The 12,744-nt window shown below is 42.4% G+C and overlaps 1 protein-coding gene across 1 annotated transcript in view; it reads right to left on the bottom strand.

Moving 5' to 3' along the window:
• Nucleotides 1-8,882: 8,882 nt before the first annotated feature.
• Nucleotides 8,883-12,744, bottom strand: part of WIPF2 (WAS/WASL interacting protein family member 2) — a 71,101-nt gene continuing 67,239 nt past the window's right edge. Inside the window, exon 8 of the mRNA XM_069751625.1 lies at nucleotides 8,883-12,089. Coding sequence (XP_069607726.1) covers nucleotides 12,049-12,089 — 41 coding nt within the window. The 3' untranslated portion in view covers nucleotides 8,883-12,048. The remainder of the gene's footprint in view (nucleotides 12,090-12,744) is intronic.

Consider the following 12,744-nt stretch of genomic DNA (forward strand, 5'->3'; position numbering starts at 1 on the left):
CGGCGCTCCTCTGGTCAGTCTTCAGGTTTCTACCAGATCTCTCCAGTGTTTGCTTGGTGAGCTGGAAATCACTTCACAATGCAAGTCTATGGACCGATAAGGCTAGGTTTCCACGGACTGGAATGGCAGCGCTTTGAACGCAGCGGACACCCGCCCCGTCCAAAGCGCTGCCGCCTTTTGTATGCGCATTGATTCCGCATGGGGAATCACCGCATCCTATACATAGAACTGAGCCATTTATCATGCAGAGACTGAGTCTCTGAAAGATAAATAGACATGCTGCGGTCTATAAAGACAGACCACATGTCCAGAAATCCCCTCCACGATGCTGTAACTGCACCGCATGTCCGGAAATCCCCTCCACTATGCTGCAACATCTGGACGCTGTGGGTTTGACACTGTGGCTGTACGCAGCGTCAAACCCAGTGTTTACGGACCGTGGAAACATACCCTTATGAAAAGAAGAAAAAAAAAACGGGGCGCTCTATAGAGCAGAAATTCTTAATGAACTGGGGATGGCTGACAGGGGATATGTTAATACACTCACCTTGAAGTGATGTGCAAATATCAATCACAACCTTGTTTCAAATCTAGAGATGAAAGAAATCAGCTGCATCTTGTCCCATGTGATGGTCCGATGCAGGAACCACAATATGTCAGAGAAATAGTAGAAAAATAAAAATGCTGCCGCGTGTGATAGACAGGCAGCATCTTCATACGAATTTATGATAAGACTATAGGCTACACGTCTCAACATCGGACAGATGTCTTCCTCAGGCTAAGCATGTGTTTTATATGCCTGACCTGAGGAAGACATCTGTCTGGTGTTGAAACTCGTAGCCCTTAGGATAGGTGCACATGGCCAGTAAACACTCAGGTTAGATGCTGCTTACCTCCGCAGCGTCCAAAGAACGTCCAAAGAAAAATTATCTTTCACAATTGGTGCAGAATCCAACCAGAGGAGCAGCACTTTTAGACCTAATACTATCTAATAGACCTGACAGAATAACAAATCTGCAGGTGGTCGGGCATTTAGGAAATAGCGACCACAATATTGTGCAGTTTCACCTGTCTTTCACTAGGGGGACTTGTCAGGGAGTCACAAAAACATTGAACTTTAGGAAGGCAAAGTTTGAACAGCTTAGAGATGCCCTTAATCTGGTAGACTGGGACAATATCCTCAGAAATAAGATTACAGATAATAAATGGGAAATGTTTAAGAACATCCTAAATAGGCAGTGTAAGCGGTTTATACCTTGTGGGAATAAAAGGACTAGAAATAGGAAAAACCCAATGTGGCTAAACAAAGAAGTAAGACAGGCAATTAACAGTAAAAAGAAAGCATTTGCACTACTAAAGCAGGATGGCACCATTGAAGCTCTAAAAAACTATAGGGAGAAAAATACTTTATCTAAAAAACTAATTAAAGCTGCCAAAAAGGAAACAGAGAAGCACATTGCTAAGGAGAGTAAAACTAATCCCAAACTGTTCTTCAACTATATCAATAGTAAAAGAATAAAAACTGAAAATGTAGGCCCCTTAAAAAATAGCGAGGAAAGAATGGTTGTAGATGACGAGGAAAAAGCTAACATATTAAACACCTTCTTCTCCACGGTATTCACGGTGGAAAATGAAATGCTAGGTGAAATCCCAAGAAACAATGAAAACCATATATTAAGGGTCACCAATCTAACCCAAGAAGAGGTGCGAAACCGGCTAAATAAGATTAAAATAGATAAATCTCCGGGTCCGGATGGCATACACCCACGAGTACTAAGAGAACTAAGTAATGTAATAGATAAACCATTATTTCTTATTTTTAGTGACTCTATAGCGACAGGGTCTGTTCCGCAGGACTGGCGCATAGCAAATGTGGTGCCAATATTCAAAAAGGGCTCTAAAAGTGAACCTGGAAATTATAGGCCAGTAAGTCTAACCTCTATTGTTGGTAAAATATTTGAAGGGTTTCTAAGGGATGTTATTCTGGATTATCTCAATGAGAATAACTGTTTAACTCCATATCAACATGGGTTTATGAGAAATCGCTCCTGTCAAACCAATCTAATCAGTTTTTATGAAGAGGTAAGCTATAGGCTGGACCACGGTGAGTCATTGGACGTGGTATATCTCGATTTTTCCAAAGCGTTTGATACCGTGCCGCACAAGAGGTTGGTACACAAAATGAGAATGCTTGGTCTGGGGGAACATGTGTGTAAATGGGTTAGTAACTGGCTTAGTGATAGAAAGCAGAGGGTGGTTATAAATGGTATAGTCTCTAACTGGGTCGCTGTGACCAGTGGGGTACCGCAGGGGTCAGTATTGGGACCTGTTCTCTTCAACATATTCATTAATGATCTGGTAGAAGGTTTACACAGTAAAATATCGATATTTGCAGATGATACAAAACTATGTAAAGCAGTTAATACAAGAGAAGATAGTATTCTGCTACAGATGGATCTGGATAAGTTGGAAACTTGGGCTGAAAGGTGGCAGATGAGGTTTAACAATGATAAATGTAAGGTTATACACATGGGAAGAGGGAATCAATATCACCATTACACACTGAACGGGAAACCACTGGGTAAATCTGACAGGGAGAAGGACTTGGGGATCCTAGTTAATGATAAACTTAACTGGAGCAGCCAGTGCCAGGCAGCAGCTGCCAAGGCAAACAGGATCATGGGGTGCATTAAAAGAGGTCTGGATACACATGATGAGAGCATTATACTGCCTCTGTACAAATCCCTAGTTAGACCGCACATGGAGTACTGTGTCCAGTTTTGGGCACCGGTGCTCAGGAAGGATATAATGGAACTTGAGAGAGTACAAAGGAGGGCAACAAAATTAATAAAGGGGATGGGAGAACTACAATACCCAGATAGATTAGCGAAATTAGGATTATTTAGTCTAGAAAAAAGACGACTGAGGGGCGATCTAATAACCATGTATAAGTATATAAGGGGACAATACAAATATCTCGCTGAGGATCTGTTTATACCAAGGAAGGTGACGGGCACAAGGGGGCATTCTTTGCGTCTGGAGGAGAGAAGGTTTTTCCACCAACATAGAAGAGGATTCTTTACTGTTAGGGCAGTGAGAATCTGGAATTGCTTGCCTGAGGAGGTGGTGATGGCGAACTCAGTCGAGGGGTTCAAGAGAGGCCTGGATGTCTTCCTGGAGCAGAACAATATTGTATCATACAATTATTAGGTTCTGTAGAAGGACGTAGATCTGGGTATTTATTATGATGGAATATAGGCTGAACTGGATGGACAAATGTCTTTTTTCGGCCTTACTAACTATGTTACTATGTTCAGATGTTACAGCATAGTGGATGGGTTTTCAAGAAATTCCATGCCCACTATGCATCCTGAGGTTCCCATGGAGACGGAAATGCGGCGCATCTTTCCAGACCACAGCATGTCTATCTATCTTGCAGAGACACAAGTCTCCGCAAGGTAAATTTCACTCATATAATGTATTAAACTCTATGATTCCGCACGGTTCAGTGAACACATGTGGATTCACCTGGCTTTAATAGCCAGCCACACTTTGGACGCAGCGGATATGTGCTGCATCCAAAGCACTGCCAATTACTGAATGCACATACCCTAATTCTTATGAAGATATTACCTACCTGTCATACTTAGCAGTGTTTTTAAACACCCTCTTTTTTAATTTTATTTTTATACTATTTATTCAATGTAAGTCTGTGGGACCCAGAAAGAGGCTCTCAGACTTGCATTAAGAATTTGTGACCTTTACTTCTGACGTCTAGTCAGTCACAAATTGCATTCACAAGATGACCGTGCGGGTGCTGGGAACAGCTGAAGACTGGCTGGTAATTATAGTACTAGGGTCAAAAACCGATGGAGTGGTGTTTAGAGAAGTTGTGCACTACTATAACTTTTTTTTTCATAAATCTTGCTATTATGTGCCACTGAAAACATCCACTGTGTTTATTTCAGCAATATTACCTTTTATCATGCTGTAGCAACACATCTTCAGTGCTGGATCCAGCTCTCATGGGGTGAATCGCCAACTTCCTTTCTCCTGACTTGTTGTGCTCTAATACTACAAGTCCCATGATGCTTTGCACTGCCACTAAGACCGAACCTACAACACCCACCCCAAAACACACCCAAACCCCTCCCTCCTCTCTCTTCAAAAAGATTTGTGATGTAATTTCTGTACAATCTCCTCTTTTAGATTTGTCCATCCCACACTCCATTACACACAGAGAGATCGATACATACAGATATATCTATTTCCATAGACATGTCCATATCCATGTTTCTAAACCCCTTCACTCCTGGAGCTTTTTCCATTTTAGTTTATCGCTCCCCTTCTTTCCAAAGCCATAATTTTTCCGTCAATATGGCCATGTGAGGGCTTGTCTTTTGCGGGACAAGTTCTACTTTTGATCTACATCATTGGTTTTACCATGTCGTGTAACAGAAAATGTGAAAAAAATTCAAAGTGCAATGATATTGCAAATAAAGTCCAATCCTACACTTTTTTTTTGCTTGGCTTTTTGCTAGGTTCACTAAATGCTAAGGTTGTGTGCACACATTGCGGATTTGATTGCAGATCCGCAGCTTTTTTTGCTGCACGGAATTGCATCAAATCCGCAGTGTAGTGCACAACCATTGTAAGTCTATGGAGCCGCAGACTTGTTGTGCACATGCTGCGGAAAAGGCCGCACCGGAACGCAGCTTTTTTTTCCGCACCATGTCACTTTTGTGCAGAACTGCAGCGTTTCTGCACCCATAGACTTGCATTGAGTCAGGCAGATGTAAAAAAAAATCTGCAGTTTTGCTGCGGATGTGGGTCCTAGAAACGCTGCAGTTCGGGAGGAGGGAAGTGTGTGGGCGGTGACTGTGCGTGGGACTGTTCGGGTCTGTCAGTGTGTGTGCGGGGGTCTTTGGGGTTGTGTGTGTGCGCGTGCAGGCATCATCCGATGGGACGCAGTATCCAATCTGTAGCTAATCCGGATGTAATCCAGACAGTGGATGCGCACCCTATACTATCCACACATCTATCAATATAGATACATGAATAGATAGATCTACATATAGATAGATCTATAGATGCATACATCTAGCTGTGTGTGTAATGGAGTGTGGGTTGGACAAATGTAAAAGAGGATGTTGGGACAATAATGACATCAAATCTTTTTTTTGTTGTTCAATAATACATCTTTATTTAGCTTTAAAAAAAAAGCATTAAAAACGCATTAAAAAAACGCACCAAAACCGCCAAAAAACTGCATCAAAACTGCACAAAAGCTGAATCAAAAGCGCATCAAAACTGCACCAAAATTGCACATAAAACGCATCAAAACCGTGCAAAAATGCATCAAAAACATAGCTGCGTTTTCTGCCAGGAGATGCAAATTTTGAGCAGAAAATTCAGCACCCAAATCTGCAACGTTTGCACACAGCCTAAATCTGACCTGCCATTATGATTCTCCAGGTCATTACAAGTTCATAGACACCAAACATGTCTAAGTTATTTTTAGTGGTGAAAAAAATTCCAAATTTTGCTAAAAAATAAAATAATTGCGCCATTTTCTGATACCCGTAGCGTCTATATTTTCTGAGATATCGGGTTGGGTGAGGGCTAATTTTTTATGTTTTGATCGCCCATTATTGCATTTTAAAATTTTAAAACAAAAAAAAACAATTTTTGCTTTGTTTTTTTTTCTCGCCAAGCCGTTTAGCTATCAGGTTAATCCTTTTTTTAAAATTGAAAATAGCTGACATGTTGTGGCTTTGAAGTGGGCTCACCACCGGAGCCCACCTCAAAGCGGGGGATACTGCCAGCTGACGTACTATTCCGTCAGCTGGCAGAAAGGGGTTAATGAACAATGTTTCAGTTAAGGAAAAAAAAAATGGCGTGGGCTCCCGCGCAATTCTCTGTGCCAGAGGGGAAAGCAGACGGCCAATATTTGTAGCCTGGGAAGGGGTTAATACCCATGGCCCCTCTCTAGGCTATGAATATCAGCCCACAGCTGTCTGCGTAGCCTTTACTGGCTAGTAAACTAGGGGGACCCACCAAAAAAATGACGTGCGGTCCCCGTATATTTTATAGCCAAAAGGCTACGCAGACAGCTGCGGGCTGATATTCATAGCCCAGAGAGGCTACAAATACCAGCCCACAGCCGCCCCAGAAATGGCGCATCTGTAAGATGCGCCAATTCCGGCACTTAGCCCCTCTCTTCCCACTCCCAAGTAGCGGTGGGATATGGGGTAATAAGGGGTTAATGTCACCGTGCTATTGTAAGGTGACATTAAGCTAGGTTAATAATGGAGAGGCGTCAATAAGACACCTATCCATTATTAATCCCAGAGTAGTTAAAGGGTTAAAAGACAGCCTGAAAAAAAAGTATTTTAATATTCTTAATTTAACCATACTTACCATATTCGATCGCCTGCAAAAAATTAAAAATAATAAACCGTATACTCGCTTTCCGCCGTAGTCCAATTAATAACGAGTGTCCCACGACGATCTCCCCTACAGAACAGTGACATCGGGTGATGTCACTGCTCTATAGACCCTCCAGTGGCACACTGACAGGAGACAATGGCTCCTGCAGTGCATCACTGAGGTTACTATAGTTCACTGGTCTCACTTTATGCCATTGCTGCGTGGGAACTTTCTCACACAGCAGTGCCAGAAGTGAGACTAGGGACTATTTTCTCACAGGGGCGTAGGAATACATTGTGGGGAATACATTGCGGAAGGATACCTGCTGCTGTTCTCCACGGGAGATCTGCGGATCAGGGAGTATAGTGTTTGTTATTTTAATATTTTTTACAGGTGACACTGGCTTCGGGGATTAAAGTGACAAGTGATGGTGAGTATGTACTCTGCTATATGTACTGTATGTCTATATGCATGTATGTACGGCATGTTGCATGTCTTATGTTGCACGTTGTATGTGTGTAATGTATGCATGTTGTTTGCACTTGTATATGTTTTTTTTTTTGTTTTTTTACATTCAACACATTAGCTGGATGATGGGACTACTACTGTCCCATCATTGGCTAATGTGTCACTCACTGTCACTGTAGCAGGCATGGCCCGATGGGACTTGTAGTCCCATCGGACGATGCCTGCACACAGCGACACACACCAGTATATTCTCAGATGCTTCATTGGGGGACAAAGGAAACCATGGGTCTATGCTTCTGCCACCAGGAGGCTGACACTAAGAATTACAACTAGGGTTGATCGAATAGCTTCGGCTAATAATAAATGTTATTTCTATAGCACCAACATATTCCGAAGCACTTTACATTTTAGAGGGGACATTGTACAGTCGAAAGACATTACAGCATAACAATAATCACATAAATCAACAGATACCAAGAGAAATGCATATCCGAATAGCCATAGCACTTTGCGAATAGCTGCATTGAATACTTGTAACGCTCCCGATAATCAGCTGTTCAGCGCCGCAGCTGCGATCGCAGCTGTTTCACCGTCACAGCACATGCATGGAGACCCTGTTTGTTGGGCTTTATGTACGTGTTGTGACAGTGAAACAGGCACGACACATGCAGCTGCGGCAGTGAACAGCTGATTATCGGGAGTGTTCCAAGTATCAAGGTTACCGATGCAGCTATTTGGTAAGCTCTATAGCTATTTGGATAAAGACTTATCCAAAGCTATTCGATCACCCCCAATTACAATACCCACCTACTGGCAACTAGGCTATTCAGTTTAGCTTGGTGTCATTAGGAGGCAGATAGGTTCTAGAGCTCCAGTTTGGTTTCTGTTAAAATTATGTATTTTTTTGTTTATATTTTCTAAGGCTACTTTCACATTTCCGTCGTTAGTTGCCTGTCACAAAGCGTTGGCGCGACGTACCGACGGAAGTGTGTCTTTTCACATTTCCATCTGTAGTCCTGGGGAGGAAAGAGAGACAGTGAGATTTCCTGCCGGGCATGCGCGGATGGAAAAACAGGATACAACGCACAGAAAACCGTTCCCTTGATCGTTTTTTTCCCAGACGAGGGGCCGCCAAAATCCGACGCAACCAGTGCACGACTGACGAAACGTGTGGCCATACGTCGCGATCCGTCGGTAATACAAGTATGGGAAAAAAACGCATCCTGCGAGCAAATTTGCAGGATGCGTTTTTTTCCCAAAACGATGCATTGTGACGAATTCTAAACAACGTAAGTGTGAAAGTAGCCTAATCTGTCGTCTCCTCCAGATAAGGTAACAGATGGGGATCCATTGCTCTGTTTATATATGCTTATCCAACCCTAAGGACAGAGAGCACAGTTCTACCAGGAGTCTCTTGGCTAGGACGGCTGAACCTTTTTCTCTTAATGCAGTTGGCATTATGGCACTGGTGTGCACAGTCCTTTCCCTTTTTTCTTCTGTCAGTCTGTCAGTGATTGGAGACTGGGATGGAGGTTTGCCTTCCAACAAGACAATAACCCCAAGCCTACTGCAAAAGCAACACTTGGGTGATTTAAGAGGAAATTGTAAATGTTTTGGAGTGGCCTAGTATACCCCCAATTTAGAATCAGTGGTCACATTTGAAGATTGATTTTCAACCACATAACTTGAAGGAGCTGAAGCAGTTTTGCCTTGAAGAATGGGCAAAAATCCCAGTGGCAAGATGTGGAAAGCTCGCTGAGACTTATCCAATGAGACTTGCAGCTGTAAGTTTCCTTCCTGAACGTCCCCGGCGCTGTAAGTTTTTTTCTCTCATGCGCAGTTTGCGCTGCCCTTTTGAATTGGAATATACCCTTTGGGTGCTGACCGCTTCCCTTACACATCTGCATATTTCCTTTATGACATTAACAGGTACTGATCATTAATTCTATACACAGACAAGAAGAGAAACATCCAAAAAGAGAACATTATTTTATATAGATATATTTATATTTTAGTATTTTTCAACCATTTTCTTGTAGTCCTATTTTACAACATACAAAATAGACTTCAGTATCTATAAGTTCAGATTATTTTAGAGTAAAATATACATTAGAAAACAATAAGTACCAACTCTGCTCAATCTTTACCCCTTTTTTGCCAATAAGAAGCAAAGCATTGTGGGCCACAGAGTAGTGCATCTTGGGAGATGTATACACACCACTCTAGGCTTCACAGTAGTGGAGTGTGCATACCACTGATGCTCTGCAAACCACCGTTTTGTGTCCCATTAGCAGCCTGAAAGGGGGAGTAGTGTATAAGCAAGGGGTCACAGTTCATGCATCGATTGCCACTCATGACTTGGTTCTTGGTTATGTTTTCACTTTTGGCTAGAGAGTAGGTGGTACCTTAGAGATGAACAAAAATATTCTTAGCACCCTGGCCCAGTGTCTACTTCGGTACTCCTTGGCAACTGGACCAGGGCAGTTTGGGCACCTCTCGCGATTATATATCGTAGGTGCCACCAAGGATGATGGCATTCAAGTACAGAACAAAAAGTATAGACTGTGCTGGTCCAGCTGCCACAGACACTGGATAGGGTGCGGCAAATCTTTTTTGCTCATCTCTAAAAGGTATAGTTGCCCAGCTTCCACAATGATGGCCAGCAGTTAGGCTACCAATGTGTCATTAATGTGGGAAAAACCCTGGAGACCTCCCACTTTCACTTTGTCAATTAGTGGGGACACCAGGAGCAAGCCCCACAATCATAGGTGTTAAAACCTGCCAGAAAAACCCTTTATCCACTTCAGTCTAACCTCCCTTGTACAGTCCCTTCTCTATCCCTTTATATTGAATACTAGTGACATAGGAGTGTTGCAATCCTCCCCATGATTGGATATCTTGGGCAGACGAGGCGTTAACCAATATTGCTATTTGAATCAATTTTAAACTAGACTTCTCCTCTGGCTGCACATGTAAACGCCCCAAATTTATTTGATCATAAATAATGATAAATCTGCACATCTTAATATCTATCCAATTGCTTGTTATTGTCTCCATGACTGACGAGGCAGAAGATTTCACCAAACAGCGATTCCCTTTACTCAATATTCTCTACAAAAGGTGCATTCACACACAGCATTTTTGCGTTTTAATTTTCCTTGACATTTGGGTGGGTTTTTCCTCATCATAAAACTGGAAGTCAATCATGGATTATAACATGCTCTACAGTACAGTGCATGGTGAGGTATTTTTCACACTTTGGTGCACCCTTTTTGGTTCCTTTGCGTTTCTTTCAAAACACAGGATGCTCTAGGTGTGACTTTCTTTTTAGTTATTTTTCAATAGACTTCTCTGAAGAGGGGTCTTTAAAAAAAAAAAAAAAACGCTCCCAAAAAATACTTCATAAAATACAAGAAAAAAAGGCTGTATTCACACATCCATGTATTACCATAAAAGACAAACTGATAGTGTTCTCAGGTGTCAGTTTTTTTCTTCACTGAAGTAGATAGACCGAATTGTTTTCTATCCATTGACACTTAATGGCTCAGTTAAAACCGGAAGGAAAACGGAGATATGAAGTCTGTCTTCATTGTCTTATAAGGATCCATCATAGATTAATCACACAAACGGATGAGAATAGGATATGCTTGGAGTCACGCAGATTCTCACTCTCCGGCTCATGATTTTAATGGATGTGTGAATAATAGCCATTCTACTCTATGGAGTCCAAGTACTACCTGATAAAAAAAAAAAAAAAATCAAACAGCACTAAGACTTGTCACACAGATGCGGCCACCAATGTGGGGAAGTCCTCCTACTATACCAGCAGTCGGCAGAAACTGTAGAGCAAGGGTACAGATATTCCATGAGTCCAGCCCATAAGCAGCAATCACTGACACCAAATGTGAACCCTTGATATAAGGCAAAATGATTCCCTACAAACCCAAGCAGCATTGGGGGTGTTGGCAGTCATAGACATGCTGCAGCTTAGTGTCTCCAGTATCTCTATACACAGATGATAAACATGCTGCAACAGAAAATGACAGTAAATGTCTCTACACGGTGCACTGTGACAATGCAGAGTACCTCTGCACTGGTGCTATATGTGCTTTTCTAACTACACGCTAAAAACGTCCAATACCCAGAGTATGGTCCATTAGAAACCTTAGTATTGTCATAGCTTCTCTACACAAAACCAGGGAGGAAACTGGTAACCATATTGCATTCCTGAAATATACGGCAAGGGATTAATACTACAGTCATGGTTATTTCAGAACTGAAAAAAAGCTAGAAAAAAAAAAGACAGGTAGGAGCTGTAGGGTATAGGTATCAAAAGGAAGATGAAGACGAAGAAAAAAAGCAGGGGGGGGTTGGAGATTCCAGTGACCTAAAAAATGGAAAACACCACTTATGACCCTCTTATCTGCATAGACAGTGAAGTGCATAACCACCCAAAAAAAAGACTTGTTCCCATCACCGTATTAAACAAACAACCTCCACTAAAATGAGTCTCTTTAATTCCGATGCATCCCTCGGTCGCCACGTATGAGTCTTCTTCAGCCATGATGCATTGTAAGTTTTGCTGAAGAATGTAGTATGCAATAATCATGCTCCCAGTTTCAACCATTTGAGGTCAACATCCCGAGTTGGGCCAGGTCTCTTTGGGTAACAGTTACGAAGTGCATTCTGTGGAGTACAAGGCCTGGGAGTGCTGGGCAGCTGGTCATCCTGGGGAGGTTATGTGAGCCTATAGTATAACACGACTTCTTCCTTATAGTGTCTACGTTGTGGAGTTTTACTTACTCCGAAAAACCTCTTCCTACAAATGTATTAAACTATTCAGTTTCCCATGGCATTAGCAAAAGTAACCATCTTTTAAAGTCTGACAAGTAGAGAATGGAAGGAGAAAGATCAGAAGTTTCTTGACTAGGCCCAGGAGTTGGAACCGCACAATGCCCACTCCCGTGCAAGGTGTGGAGAGGGCTGTCGGTGACAAGGATATGGAATGCATAGACAGGCAGCAGGGGGGCACCCAGCTCCTTTTTGTTCACAAATGTGGTCATGCGGGAGCGACCCAACTCGTTAAAAGATGGGCAAAGAGGACGAGGGCTGGGGTGAAGAGTCCAGGCAGCAGAGACTTGCAGTGTCATCTCACCTCGGAATTGGTGGCAGCGGAGGAGCTCCACGGGTTGCTAAAAAAGACAACAACATACCGGTCAGAGGGAAATGTACAAAAATGCACTTGACATTCAATGGGGTTCTCAGACATTTATTAACTACATGATAAATATCTAATTTATGAAACCACTCCACTGGGACCCCCCATTAAGTTGAATAGCTGTCCCAATGTTTTGTTTGAGAGCAGCCAGAACGTTAAATAGAGCAGTGATCAAATGTGCCCACCTATCCTATTGAAAGTCATAAGATAGCCACACAGCTTGTCTATAAACATCAGCCACAAGATCCTTGTCCTATGTTAGAGGAAAGGGCTATATTCTAGTGTGAGTCTCCACAGCAGGACCCCTAGAGACCAGACACTTGTCACCTATCCTGTGAAAGAAGTTGCCCAAGCAATTTTGGAATTTACCTTTTAAGAATCAAGACTAGAGGGATTTTTTTTATCTATTCTCTATTCGTTGCTAAGGTTAAAGGCCAACAATGCAGTCTGAGGTGGCAAGATTCCTAGAAAAGGAGTGCAACATTTACAAACTTTTGCTATGGAGCTTGTGAGCACTGCTCTGCAGATTGCTGGATACATCTACCTAGCCTAAGTTTTCCTGTGCATCTGAGATGCTGAAAAATCAAAGCTGCCCCATATAGCAGCATGGGAAAGGGCACAGTTTCGGC

The sequence above is a fragment of the Ranitomeya imitator genome, chromosome 2 (assembly GCF_032444005.1).
Source record: "Ranitomeya imitator isolate aRanImi1 chromosome 2, aRanImi1.pri, whole genome shotgun sequence".
Classification (NCBI taxonomy): domain Eukaryota; kingdom Metazoa; phylum Chordata; class Amphibia; order Anura; family Dendrobatidae; genus Ranitomeya; species Ranitomeya imitator.